The 14,129-nt window shown below is 40.3% G+C and overlaps 2 protein-coding genes across 5 annotated transcripts in view; one reads left to right on the forward strand and one right to left on the reverse strand.

The window, feature by feature from the left end:
• Positions 1 to 2,150, forward strand: part of cntn3a.1 (contactin 3a, tandem duplicate 1) — a 109,173-nt gene extending 107,023 nt beyond the window's left edge. The window contains exon 23 of the mRNA XM_033629325.2: positions 667 to 2,150. Within this exon, the coding sequence (XP_033485216.2) occupies positions 667 to 758 (92 nt within the window). The 3' untranslated portion in view covers positions 759 to 2,150. The remainder of the gene's footprint in view (positions 1 to 666) is intronic.
• Positions 2,151 to 7,393: 5,243 nt separating this feature from the next.
• The window catches only part of LOC117258229 (band 4.1-like protein 1), a 62,364-nt gene continuing 55,628 nt past the window's right edge, over positions 7,394 to 14,129 (reverse strand). For all 4 annotated transcript variants that reach the window (XM_033628892.2, XM_033628893.2, XM_033628889.2 and 1 more), the window contains 6 exons: positions 13,086 to 13,307; positions 12,208 to 12,267; positions 11,886 to 11,975; positions 11,637 to 11,717; positions 10,270 to 10,386; positions 7,394 to 10,155 (listed from right to left, as the gene is read on the reverse strand). In XM_033628892.2, coding sequence (XP_033484783.1) covers positions 10,150 to 10,155; positions 10,270 to 10,386; positions 11,637 to 11,717; positions 11,886 to 11,975; positions 12,208 to 12,267; positions 13,086 to 13,307 — 576 coding nt within the window. In that variant the 3' untranslated portion in view covers positions 7,394 to 10,149. The remainder of the gene's footprint in view (positions 10,156 to 10,269; positions 10,387 to 11,636; positions 11,718 to 11,885; positions 11,976 to 12,207; positions 12,268 to 13,085; positions 13,308 to 14,129) is intronic.

The following is a 14,129-nucleotide window of genomic DNA, read 5'->3' on the forward strand; positions in this document are numbered from 1 at the left end:
CTCAACTTCTTTTGTCAACTTCTTCCTAAATTTAAATACCAATGTGTGAATGTAAAAATATGCACTGTGAACACAATAAGCTCCGTAGCTGCATTGCATTATGGCGTTTTCAGGCTGCTGCCTTTAGATAAATTGGTATCTCTGACTCCTCTATGAGGTGTTTTCCCCCCCATTAAATGTTGGTGCAAAATGGTGAGTCTTCAAATAAGCCTTTTGTCTTTGAAGCAAAATATGAACGCTGTGTTTACAGTTGTCTTAGCTGTAAAAATAAAGTCTCTTACCCACAGACTGAGAAATATATATCATCAAACAATAAAACGGGCTCAGACTTGCAGAGAATATTGGCAGTAGCTAGTTGTTTAAGAGTGTGTTTTTTTTTTTTTCTTTTTAATCAAACTATGTCTGTTGCCGTGCCCACCCCACGTGTCTCCAGTCTGGCTCTTTGAAAGCCATAACGGAGCGCAGCGTACCAGTGCCATCTATTGACACGTTTGTGTACTCACACCACACTGTGGCTCTTTGTAGTGAAGGCTTTTTCTAATTGGTCTGCTGTATTTTTTTTACTCTGATAATTACTCTGAGACCTCCATGACAAGGGGTCTCACTCAAGCCATGTTTACAGAGCAACATTCCTTTGTTGGATTTTGATCTGCTTGTGTGTTTCAGGCTCCATAGCCACGGGAGCAGCTCCGGAGTCTTCTTCGCTTCCCTTGGTCAACCTCGCAGCGTTAATCCTCACAGCCAGGACTGTACTATGACAAACATCTGCATTCACCCGGCACTACAGCTGCCTATGAAGAGGAGAAACAGCAGGTCAGAGACAACAAGAGGCTGACAGCCGCATTTCTACCTGCTCCCTTCCCTACCCTACTGTGTCTTTCCTCTTCATTCTACAAAGATCTCTTTCTGAGGAAGATTCTTTTCCTCCACCTTTCTGAAGGAGTTATTGAAAGGAACTGGCTCTTTCAGAAGTTGCTTTTATGGAAGTGAAAGGACACCGTGACTTGACTGCAGTCTCTTTGAAGACGTTTCTTTCTTTGCTCCCTTCTGACCAGTGGATATTCTCATACGGTTTTAACCTTTGAGGCCCAGTGGTGTGTGATGCACAATAGGATGTGTATATGTTTTTTTTTCTTGGTGGGGCTGTGCAGGTTCTGTTAAACGGATATTGTATGTACTGGACTTTTCTTGGATGCTAGGATTTTATCTTAACTAGGGATGGAGGAGACTTTACATAGCTCATATTTATGTGAGTGAAGTTCTATTTAAGCTCGGTTTAAGACAAGAGATGTCTTCTCCCTCCTTCTCTTTGGACCGTCTTTTGGAAACTTCCTGCACTGTCTAAGAAGGAAAACCAACTGTTACTAATCCCTGTCAAAAAACAGGGAGCTAAGCCTCATTGCTTTATGACAAACCAGAATTTGGGACCTTTGTAACTTTGCCTCGATTTTATTCATGCTTTTACGTTACACCACATTACATCGAAACCTCAGAGTTGCCATGAAACTGACTGTAACCAAAAGGTATTGAGCCGGCGAGGTTCAGTTCCACCTGTTGTATAATTGTGAGAAAATGCAGCGTGTATGCCCCCAATATGGCTTCCATTGTAAACAGCAGACTTGTGTTGATTAATTGATGTCTTACCTTCCTCCCTCGTCCATGATGAGTGTGTAACAAAGGCACGCTGAGCAGTGTGAGCCGCATTGTTGTACACTGTATGTATGAAATCCTCAGGTCCCAAATGAGCCTTAAGTCTTATGATTACGATCCATGTTGTTATGATTCAAGAGACGTTTTATTTATTTTTCCTCCTCTGTTAATCCGCATTGTGTTTTGGCTCACTCATGCTATAATTTATGAATAACTGACCTTCGCGATGTCGAGATTTTTCACTTTTGTTACTTTCTAGATCATATTTTTGGGCGTTTTGGGCTCAGAAACAACATGCCTTTCTCCTACGTCTTTCATGATGAGCATTGTAATACAGTACAAGTGGCAGTGGTTACTGACTTTTCTAACATAGCTTGCAAAGGAGGGATGGTATTTTACTGTCAGCTGCTGTTTGGCATGAGATTGGTCAGTGTGTGTACCTACGTTGCTAAGGATGTCTGAATGGATCAACCTGCTTTTAATAAATATAATGCCATTTTCTTCAGTTCTTCCTTTAATGTCAGAGGAGGCCAAGAGGCAGGAAGGTCGTGCCTCATCAGGCCATGTTGCTGTGTGAAGTAAAGCTGTTATGGTGTTACTTAGCGTATGGAGTTTGCTCTGAAAAAAAAAGTAGTGAGTCGACTTTGAGGTAAGTTTTTTTGTCAAACTACTTTTTCCAAGGTCATAGTTTTATTAGTGAAAGGTCACACTTTAAAAAGCTGTCACAGTTGAAACTGAAAATCAACATGAAACACACACACACATAGAATAGTAACTCTCAGTTTGTGTTATGTAGTGGCTGCTTTAACATACAAGGTCCTTGGCCTTGTGGAGACTTACACCTTGTTTCCACGCAGCTCTGTGTATGTTTGCAGGTCAACCAGCAATCATTTAATGCCTATGAGAACCTCCATGATCTTCGATGTGTTTGCAAATGTCGTTTGTCTTTTTTTTTTTTTTCGTTGTATGTTAGAAAATTGAACTTTTGCAGCAGATTTTTGACGTACTCTAAACTATATAGAAATACAGACACAAAACAAAACTGTGTGGAAACAGGGCGTTAGTCTTCAACGTATCCCAGTTTTGACGTGGGACGGAGAAAACTTGAACAAGGTTTATTTGAGACTGGAAATACAGCAGGTAAATTCCTTCTAACTTACATTTTACCCGATCCACTATCCTCTTGATTTCCTATTCCTGGAAATCCTATTCCAGGGCTGAAAAATGAAGCCAACATGCAAATGCCAAAAACTGCAATTCTTTGGATGGTGACTTGAGGCTGGCTCCAGAAGCCAGTTAATCCCCACAGACCCCCATGTTAAAATGTCAAACTTTACAGTAGAAATTAACACCTTTAAATCCTGGTACAAAGAACGGTTTTGGTCTCTACAGCTAATTTCCCCCTTTGTGACAACTGTACGATGGGTGAATTTTTTCATAGCTCACCTGTTTACATTTTATTAAGGCTTAAATTTAAGTATAAGTAAGGGGCGGGCAGCATTGAGTGACATGCTGTCTGCTGATAGTGTCCTCGGCGTCTCAGTCAGATCCACCCTGCGCTCCTTCACAGCGCCAGCCTCTGGCCAAATATGGTCACTTCTGACTTCAGTCAATGCTTCAAAACTGGAGCCCACAAACAATGGGTGATGTCACGGTGGCTATGTCATTTACTTTTACAGTCCAGGGTTATTACATGCTACATAACATGGTCAAAAACTTACTGTGATTAAAATCTACAAAGACGTCACATCGTCTTCCAAGCAACACATTTTGCCACATACACTTGACGGCTTTAAGGCACTTTACCAGTCATAAAAAACAAATTATACCTGTAATCCAACACAGAAATAATAATTATAAGCAAAATCTTGGCATAGTCTACTACTATACACCATTCAAAATATACAGAAACTGTTGTATAAACTTAAATAATATCAGGACCTTTATGATATGTCACACCAACGCAGACACTTTGTGTAGGATATTGTTACCGCATTCACAGTTCTGGAAGCACTAACTCTAACCAAATATATATATCCTGTAGCTGTGTTTCAGACCAGCAAAAGCCTTTCAGTCCATTTCTCTTCACAAGAACTGATTCATTTCCTTGTTAAGTTTTGGCTTTCCTGGAGTAGGCGCTCACTTCAGTATTGCATTCAATTAAGATCACGACTTGATGGCAGACATACATAGACAGACTTTAATGCCATACTTACCATACTGCCATTCAGATATCTTGAGGTTAGAGGTCGAGGGACCTCTGTGAATATGGCCATGCTGTTTTTTCCTTGCCAAAATTTAACCTGACTTTCGAGCATTATTTAGCCCCCTTCCTGAGAAGCTAGCATAACATGGTTGGTCTAGCTTTAAAACTCAGCCATCCATAGCCTCTGAACAGGCCCAATGAAAACACATTTAAAGTTAAAATAAGATGGGAAACTGAGGGTAATCTGACTATCACACAAGGGGAATGGGAAGACAGTTTAAACAACAATGGAAAACAGCAAGCTCTCCATCCTGGAGAGGATTTAGTTGGAAGAATGTCATGCATAATTTCTGTTCTCCTGCCCAGAAAAAAAAATCTTACTCAAATCAGACAGACTGTTGGCCATCTTGTGGAGACAAAGAGGCAAATCACTTCCATATTTTTTGGGGGGCTGTCCCTCTGTAGCTCCTTTTTGGACTTAAATTCATGGCATCCTGGAAACTGTCTGTTCAACCAAAATCACTTTTAATGTTGAACTGATGTACCTGATCAGACTAGAGAAACTTTGATGCCATATAAGAAATCCCAAACCAAGAAATGGCTGAGGACATACGAAGTGTTGAAGAGTGGATTGACTTGGGATATATCAATGTAATGGAGAGAAACACCTTGTAGTGTAACCAGTTGCTCCCCATTGTCACTGTGTGTATGTTTTTATTTTTGTGTTTAATTACTTTTTCATTTCTTATTTAACATATTTTATTTTTTTATTTCATTTTTATTTCACTTCATGCTCGAAAGGTTTTCGTGTTCATCTGGTTGTGGATTTTGTATATATATATTGTTTTTATAAACCAAAAAAAAAAAAAAAAAAGAAAATTCCAAAAAAAGAGAGAGAGATCAGGACGTGCCTCGGTAGTTTCAGAATTGTAAATTGTAATCTCCTTAAGCCGTTTTGTTGTAAATGTATTTCTGTGCTCGGGGTCATTGTCAAACTGTGTTCAACACTTTCAAATTACACCAGTGAAAGAGAGAAAGAGCAGCGCTTCTTCTCCCTTCACAGTTTCTCCTGATCAATTTCTTGCAAACAAATACTCATGAATGCAATCAATACCTGCAGTTCTATACCTGTAAACTGTGAATTTGTTCCCTCCTCGAGTCGTCTGGTGCTCTTGCAGTGATCTTCACACCCGCTGCCCTCACAGGGACCAGAGAATCAATGCTGAGTTTGTTCATGCCTCTGAAAGACCGGGTTTGTGTTTAACTTCAAAGTGTCTGTTGTGGAGAGCAGAAGCGTCACAGGGCAGGACACAGTGTCACCATGGTAACTCCATTATGTAACTACCCTTTCACTGACATAATGTATGTGTTATTTTTAATACAGATTGTGTAAACGTATGATTCAAACACTTTCTTGTAGCTGTGAGGAGTCTTTGTAGCATCTTAACTACTGCTTACTAACTACTTAACAGAACATTAATATGGCAGCAGATAAGTATTTGCTATGTAAAGACGGAGTGGAGTAATGCTGTTCTGGGCAGAGAATGAAGTCATGCTGCCTGTGTGTGTGTTTCAGTCCAAGCTGCTTTGTCATTCGTTGTAGTGGATGGTCCAGCTGTGCGTGCGTGAGTCCCTGTGAGTGAGTGTGTCCCATAGATGTATAATAATAACTAGATAGCAGACCCCAAGATGGTGTCTTTTCAGTCCAGTGGAGCTACACACCTGGCACATATGCCAAAAAAAGTTCTGAGCATCTGGGTTTGCTTCTGCAGTATGTGGCCCACTGATTATGCACAGTAATGTTTGTCTTGCTGGCCCTGTCCATAAGTACCTGCTATACATATAGGCTGTGTCCAAAATCACTCACTACTCACTGTATAGTCCACTATATAGTGAGTTTGTATAGTCAGAGGTATTATACCCTATATAGTGGTCTTAAAGTTTCCCACAATGCATTGTAAGAAACAGTGTACAACCGATGGTCAATAACCAAGCACTATATCCCATCATGCATTGCGCTGAAGGAACAGACAGACTGGTTGGGACCAGACACAAAGACGACGACAGGAGAGAGTGTTACTCCAATGCAACCTGTTTAACTTATTATGATATGTGGAAGTTTATTCGACCAGTCTCCTAGCTACATAATAAATTGTCAATTTAATATGTATTTGTCAGTCCCCAGAGAAAAATAAATTGGCAATTAAGATTTCTCTATAGCTAACATCACTGTACAGAAGAAGGCTAAAGCTAGCTAATGTTAGCATGCTGGGTTGCTACTACCCATGGTTAGTTCCGTAATGGTTTAATGCACAATGTTACACATTAAATTCACAAGTTATTACATGACTAACCAGTAAAACAAATTTCAAAATATCAAATGCTAAACGGTAATTTACATTAGTACGACAGGTCGCAATCGCGCCATTCTCTTTCCTCTTGTCCGACTGTCAGTATAACGTTAATAATATGTTTAATGTGAGCAACAGAACACAAACGGCCACAGAGTAATTCGTAATGTTATTTATTAATTTTAGGGGAAATACCTCCGCATAATATCATATATTTATCACAAATATGCATGTCGGTACTTGTTATGGATAGTTTACCAGCCAACATTTTGGGACGTTTTATTTGTTTGACGGCAATAATGTAATTAATGATGCAGAGAAAATGACTCGAGTAGTGTCCGAAGTGAAGTGTTTTTTCATACTGCAAATGAGCTCACTACAATGTCGTCTACATAGAACTCGCTAAACAGTGAGTAGGGAGTGGGGAATGAGTGTTTTCGCACACAGCCATAGACTTTACATTGCAATGACATCACTGGTTTTTAAATTGTTTTCTCAGTTCAAGGAAAGTTTTATAAACGTGAAACCCCCATTGATAAAAAAATGCATAGCAGAAAGAGTCATAATTGACCTTGTTTGCAGATCGAGATGGCCTCTCAAGAATTTTAGAGACTTTTATAAAAGGGGAAAGTGCTTTTGGGCCGCGGGGTTGGTTTTTTTTTTGGTTGTTTTTTTATTGCTGCAATACCAGGAGTGGCCTCTGGTTAAAAAATGAAAGCAAGACTGAGCTGTGTTTCTGGGGGCCTGGTGTATCCTACTGGCCGGCTCATTACCGTCATCCTGCTCTGTGCTAATACAGTGGTTACTGCTGATAACGTCGTACCACACCCACCTTCTAGCCCCCTCCTACGTTAACACCATAAGGTCTGTCAGCACTGTTGCCCTTGCACTGCTGGCTGCGTGCTGGCTCAGACTCTAATTTTAAATACAGCTCCTTCGAGTGTATTAATATATTCCTTTACCTTGACAAACCCTGACAACAGATGTACTTGGTACAAAAAAAAGAACTATAAAAATCTGAGGAACTAAAAACCTTATTTTATACGACATAATTTTTTCATGATTGAAAAATACAGTGGCTGCACTTCACTATTGGGCCTGGAGGACAAATACAGAGCAGCCGTAATAATAAGACAAACACAGATATGTGCCAGAGATCAAACAAAGGGATTCCCTTCTCATCTTGTTCTCTTTTTCTCTGTTCTTTATTCATTTCGAAGGAATGCAAGTACACTGTACAGCAAAGACACGGCACCAAGCAATGGAGAGCAGCAGAGCAGAGGAGATGAAGCTGCTCAGAGAGAGGAGGAGGAGGAGGGCTCTGTACAGAGGGGAGAGGGCTAGGTTTAAGGGTCAGCCGGAGGTCGTCCAATCAGACTTCGGCACCAGGTGTCTCAGCCACAGCCAAATGTCTCTGATTAATCACAGTCTGGTTATTATTTGACAGACATCCAGGGGCAGGCCTTTTCTGGACAGAGGAAGGTAAGTTTGACCTCACAGGTTGATCCAAGGATGATTTGGATAATTTCGCCTCGTAGTGAAGAATGTGAGGAGGATTTCAGCTGGGTGTGCTCGATGTTGTTGCAAAGCTCTCTTCTTGTTTGGTAACTGGTGCCCCCTAGTGTACATCAAGCCCATGGCCATTAACTACTTTACGTCTTCACAATCCACCAAACGGCACCGAATATACAGTACAAGGTATGCATGGCTGCATTTTTTTTTTCCACCTTCCAGTTTGACACCCACATCCATGATTAACCATCACTTTAAAGGATTCTGAACCAAAATATGAAACAACAGGAATTACACTACACATGTGAACAGTAAAGTTTAGTGTCTGAAAGCCAAAGCCGTACTTCAGTAATACTCTCATAAACCTGACATGACAGTTTCAACGTCGTCGATCTCAGTTGAATGAATCTGAGTGCATTGATTTGTATATAAAATATGACATTTGCAAGGAGACAGAAATTTCCAGGTGATGTTGAAGACACCGCAATTAAAGGGAAACCTCGCCGTGTCAAGTTTATGCGTTTTGACTTTCTGGCACCTCTGTAATTAAAAGTAGCTTGTTCATACAAATAGTTTCATATAAAATCAGAGTTTGTACAATTTGACTGCTACCTTAATTGGCACACTACATGGCATCCCGCTAACATTCATGTACCAAATGACACAAAACTAAAAGTTCAAAGCTTCTGCTCCTACTGTATATTTTATTTATAACACTGTACTTTGCTTGAAAGAGTATCAGAAGGGCTGTGATGCATAATAACCGTTACTGCAGGGTATATTGAAGGAGGAGGAAGGTATGTTATAGCGGTGAATAAATTTCAGTCACCACAACTGAATGTAGGCATGACAGGCCGACTTCATGTTGCTTTACAGGGAAATTAAAAGCTAATAATGTAAAATAACGTTATATAACAGCAGCAGTGGCTGGATTGAGATGAAACTTTTAAAGGGTTGTAACTGAAGGAAGAATCTGTAGCCACTGTGCTGTCACCTAAACCTGGGCATAACTAAACTAAATGTATTGTGTGCTTGTTATCTCCTGCCAGGAATCTTACTTTCTTTTTTACTTGTCAGAGCTCAGATTCGACTTCAGATTACGGATAATTCTGCCATTATATGTTGATCATCACGTTTCATCCTTCCCATGAGTGAATATCCATATTACTCAATTACAGTCCAATAATGCAAGAAATTCTCATGCAAACATTATCTCAAATACTAGTTTTACCGATGCAGCAGCCCGTTCTGTGACTTGAACAAGGGTGTGAGTCTACTCTATGTACTGACTACACAATGGCCAAAGTGTTATTATATACTGAAAGCATATCTAAAGGCTGTGAAAGGAGAGATAGTGGGCTCATTCTGGAACATCAGCATGCTCAGAAACTACATCGCCACCATTTTGAATAAATACAACGGGTACACTGTGTGAATTAACAGCTCTTAACGTCCAAACACATACGCAGGAATTCTCTAAAAGTCCAATCAAAGTCCATCAAGATGCTCGCACATCATGGTCAACTACATTTTACAGAAGTAAAACCTTTAAGGTGAGACAGATAAGAGGGAAGTATAGCGATCAGACTAGCTCCGACTTTGGTCCTCATGACAAACACTTGGATAAACACCATCAGGCGACCTTGTTGGCTCTACATGATCCGTTCTGCTCAGTGCATCGTCATCAGTCAGTGTGAAGGGGGCGGGATGAAGCTCATTTGTTCATTAGAGGGGGGAAACTAAAAGTAGGAATCGCTCTGTTCTAATTTAACTCCGCTTCACAGGATGCTCTAACTTTACTGGAGCTACATGTGATGGATTAAGTGTAAGCACACACAGTGGGGTTTATTTTCTGTATTTTTTTCCTCACACAGAGCGGGGATCTCATGATTTCTTGTTATTCAGTACAGCAGCAAAGACATGTAAATGACACTCTCAGGTGCACAACCTTTTTTGTCTGTTTTCCAATTAATGCGTGGGATGAGTACCAGCATGGTACGAGCTTTGGAGTATTCCACAGTCTGAATGAGTGCACAGATTCCCTCTGAGGAATACTGGAGCAAGTGGGTTGAACAAAGAGGCCCTGACAGGTTTGCAGGGAATTTAGTCGGATGGGACCTCTTTAATTGTTCCAGATGGTTGGAATTCTGGTGGCATATTGTCGGCCAATCAAGGACCACGAGTGTTTTCAGCATGACCACCAAATCACTCTGCTGAGCATGAATGATTCCAATAGTAAAATGTTTGAATTAAAACAAAACACAAGGGTTTCAAAGGAGTCTTGTTTCAGCTGTGTGTGTGTGTATGTGTGTACAAGAGGCTCCAATTGAGCGCCACTGGCAGTAGTCTTTCAGTAGGGATGGTGGGTGGCAATTTCAGGTCGGGCACTGACACTTCTGGTCCAAAGGGGGGCGCTCTCATCTCAGGAAATCAGGACTGCAGGTAGAGAAAGAAGAGGAAGTCAATCTTAAATCCCTAAATCTCACAGGAGGGTGGTGAGGCTAAATCCTGGCCAGATCTTATCTGTTGGAGTCAAGATGGCACCCGTACCTCTGATGCGCTGTGTCGATCCTCAGTGGACGATTCTGTTTCCCTGACAACAATCGCCTTGGTCACCTGCATGTCTGGATGCTGCTGCTTGGCTTCCTGTATTGCAATAGCCAGAGCCTGTGAGGAAAGAGTGAATCACAGGAAGGAATGTTTCACTTTTGTCAGGATTTTTGTTGAGTTCTGTGTTTTATGGCTGAAGACTGTTTTGTAGTTAAAGTTCTTCTTCAGTCAAACAATAGAATTGAAATTTAATATAATGTTAGTTCATGAAAGAGATTTTTTCTGCACTAGAAAGGACAATTTGAGACTTTTTTTAATGCTTAGAAATAGAGCTGAAATTATTAGTCCATTTATTTATTAGTCGCTGGACAGAAACATAATTTGCAGTTATTTTGTTTATAGTAATTATTCAAATAAATTCAAAATAATTTTTCAAATAAAATGCCAAATATTGTTTTGCACTTGCATAGCACCTCTCTAGTCTTCTTGACCACTCAAAGTGCTTTTACACTACTGAGTCATAGTCACCCATTCACACACACACACACACACATTGACACACTGGTGGCCAAGGCTACCATACAAGGTGCCACCTGCTACTCACGCTCCGATGGAACAGCCATCAGGAGCAATTTGGGGTTCAGTATCTTGTCCAAGGATACTTCGACATGCAGACTTGAGGAGCCAGGATCGAACCCCTGATCTTCCGATTGGTGGACAACTCGCTCTACCTCATACATTATTGTAATACGAATATCTGGGTTGACCAGATTGACAAACAGGGCATCCAAGATTTTATTTTGGCTTCTGGGAACCTGCGATAGGTATTTCTTTTTTTCAATTTTTTACTATTTTCTGACTTTTTTTAATTAATTTAATTAAAATAATAATTATTAGTTGCAGCCCTTCTTGCAACAAACAATTGTTTTTTTTATCTTTGTATAATTTTTTTTATTCCTTAATGTATTTGTTCAGTGTCAAGAAACGTATTATTGATCAGAGGAAGACTAATGTTTGCAAAAAATACATGCAAGTTATACTGTATGCAAGAATCCAAGGCATATCAATGACTTTTTAGCACAGTTATGTATATTATATATATTAAGTGTTTAAATAAAATGCAGGTTATAAATAGTCCCATTAGCAAAATAATAAACAATCAAAACAGACAATTAGAAATGTACTTACAAAGATCCATCCCTTTTCTGTGATATTTTGCTTTAATAGTTACTTTATTGTTTTTACTCAGCTTAATTTATCTGCTTTTATTGTCTTGTGAAGCACTTTGTAACATTTGGTTTAATATCATTATTATGCACATGGTTCCTTTGAGTTGAAGGTTTAATCCACAGTTCATTTTAGCTCACCTGTTCCTGGTCTACATCATCGTCTCCTGTGATTATAATCCTCTTCTCGATCCTGGTCTCTGAATATCCTCCTTTCACCGTCTGCAACACACAATGGCTTTTCTTTTAATAGCCTTCACAAGTAGAGCCCATATTTAACTGTATTCAGACAGAAGAGATGAGCCGCACCTCTTCAAGTTGCAAAACCCATTTTTATCATAATTTTACAGTAAACTGTGCGCTTTCTAAGTTCCACTTAAGCTTCTCTACCTTGGTGACTTGAGTGGTTGCCGAGGTAACATTTTCAGTGACGAGGATGGGCGACCCTGACGCCTCTCTGCCAAGACTGCTCATATGCACCTGAGAAAGCCGAACAGCTGGCAGCATTAGGCAAATAGTGTAAACATACAATATGCACAAATCATTACAGATTATAAATCATTATGTTTTGATATTCCAGGACATCCAGACACACATTCATAAATTCATGTCTGTGGTCTTTGTACACTAAGTAGGTTTAAACCCGAGAGAGCAGGCAGGCGTCTGTTGCGGGTCAAGTTGAAATTGAAGAGGTCACTCTGTTTGTACTCACAGGGGATACGCTCTGTCTCGTAGAATAAGAGACTTCACTCAGGCCAGTGAGACCATGATCCTGAAACAGACAAATTCATTGTGTGACTTGCAGGCAGGAATACTTTAGTTCTAGCTGCATTAAAGGTCCAGTATGTAAGACTGAGGGGAAGGTTAGTGCCATCTAGTGGTGAGGATTACAGATTGCAACCAGCTGAAACTTCTTGTGGTTAGAATTCCTTCAGTGTTTATTGTTCAGGAGGTTTTACCAAGAGCCAAATTATCCATAGAAGTCTCCTCCTCTATAAACAGACTGGGTGATTTAAACCGGTAAAGACACTAAATAAAGCAGTTTCACGTTACAAATCAGTGTTTCTCCTCACTGTTCCACTTGTCGGTACAAGGCCACTAGCCCAGCACTTGCTAATGTATGCTTGCCTCTTTTTTTTCTCTGATAACTTAGGCTCCAGGGAGGTTTTTACCTAGAGTCAAATTATCTGCAGGGGTCTTTTTTTACCCAAAACAAACAGACCCAATGATTTAACCCATAAAAACACTGCTAAAAGCAGTGTCACATAAAAGAAAATTGTGTTTTTCCGATGCTGCTCATTGTGGAGGGGCTGTTAACTACAGTGACTTGTGCGAAAACGCGAATGGCAGTGTTTGGTTTGTCCAATCTGGGCTAACGTAGAATCATGGCAGCTTCCATGGACAAGGACGGGATCCCTACTTAGATATAAACGGCTCATTCTAAGGAAACAAAAACAGGTGATTATACACCAAAGAAAACATACTTACTATGTTATACTCCATTGCTGCCAATGTATCCCTCTAAATCCTAGACACTGGACCTTTAAATATTCTTATCTACAATATTTCTCACTAAAATATAAAACCAACCTGATCTGTGAACTCCACAATGGTCGTGGTGACCTCTGACCCGTTGGGCTGAGTCTCCGTCCTGACGTCCGTCTTCCTCACTGTCGGTGTGGGCATGACATCACTGGCCTCCCTGCTCAGCGGTGTGATGGCAGAGACACGACCGGCTTCTCTGTGCGACTGTTCTCTGTCCACAGACGATGACACTGGCACTGACCTCTTTGGTTTTTTGGGTACTACAGGCTTAAGTCAGGGAGAAAAAATTAGTTTTAAACATATGACAGATGAGCTTGAAGGTCTGTTCCCTTTTATTTAAATTATAGTGGTAAATCAAGGCTTCAAAATGGCCCAGATTTAACTGCAAAAATGAAGACATTTATCTGAAGCCAAAAGAGCACAAAGCAAAAGACAAACAAGGGACTGCAATGTAATACGTGGCTGGACCATGTGTTTTGAGCTCAGTGCTTTAGGGAGATATTTTGTCAGTACTGAGATTTAAAAAAGAAAGAGAAAGAGGGAGGAGAAAAGATGAAGGGTCTTTCTTCACTACACTTCAGTGCTGCTTGATGAAGAGCATTCAACTCAAACCACATATTATTACAGCCACTTACTGTGTCCTTTGTCCGCTCCAAACTTGCCTTCAGCATATCAGAACCACCAATATATATTCAAAGTACATTTCACAACGTAGACTTTTATATTGTGCAGCTTTCTGACAATTCAAATCAAAAACCTAAGCTAACACCAGACACAGAAAAGCTCAATGAGATGTGTGACAAACACTTCGGGGTGTGATCACACCAAGATTTGTTGGTCTTTTTTGTTTTTGGTTTTTGTCATTTGAACCACAGTGGAAATGTTGTCATTGTTCTATTTTGGTATGTTTCATTCACGTTCACACTGACTGACTCCTGCACAGGCTTGTAAACAAAACTTGCTTGAACCCATCAACAGCTCGCTTTGGTGGCTTGTCATCACACTTTGTTGGAAACTTGGGTGGTACTAAGAGGAGGATAAGGTGGTGTTATTGGGGGGGGGTGGTTGGGTTGTTGCTGTTGTTTTGGC

This window comes from Epinephelus lanceolatus, chromosome 8 (genome assembly GCF_041903045.1).
Source record: "Epinephelus lanceolatus isolate andai-2023 chromosome 8, ASM4190304v1, whole genome shotgun sequence".
Lineage (NCBI taxonomy): Eukaryota > Metazoa > Chordata > Actinopteri > Perciformes > Serranidae > Epinephelus > Epinephelus lanceolatus.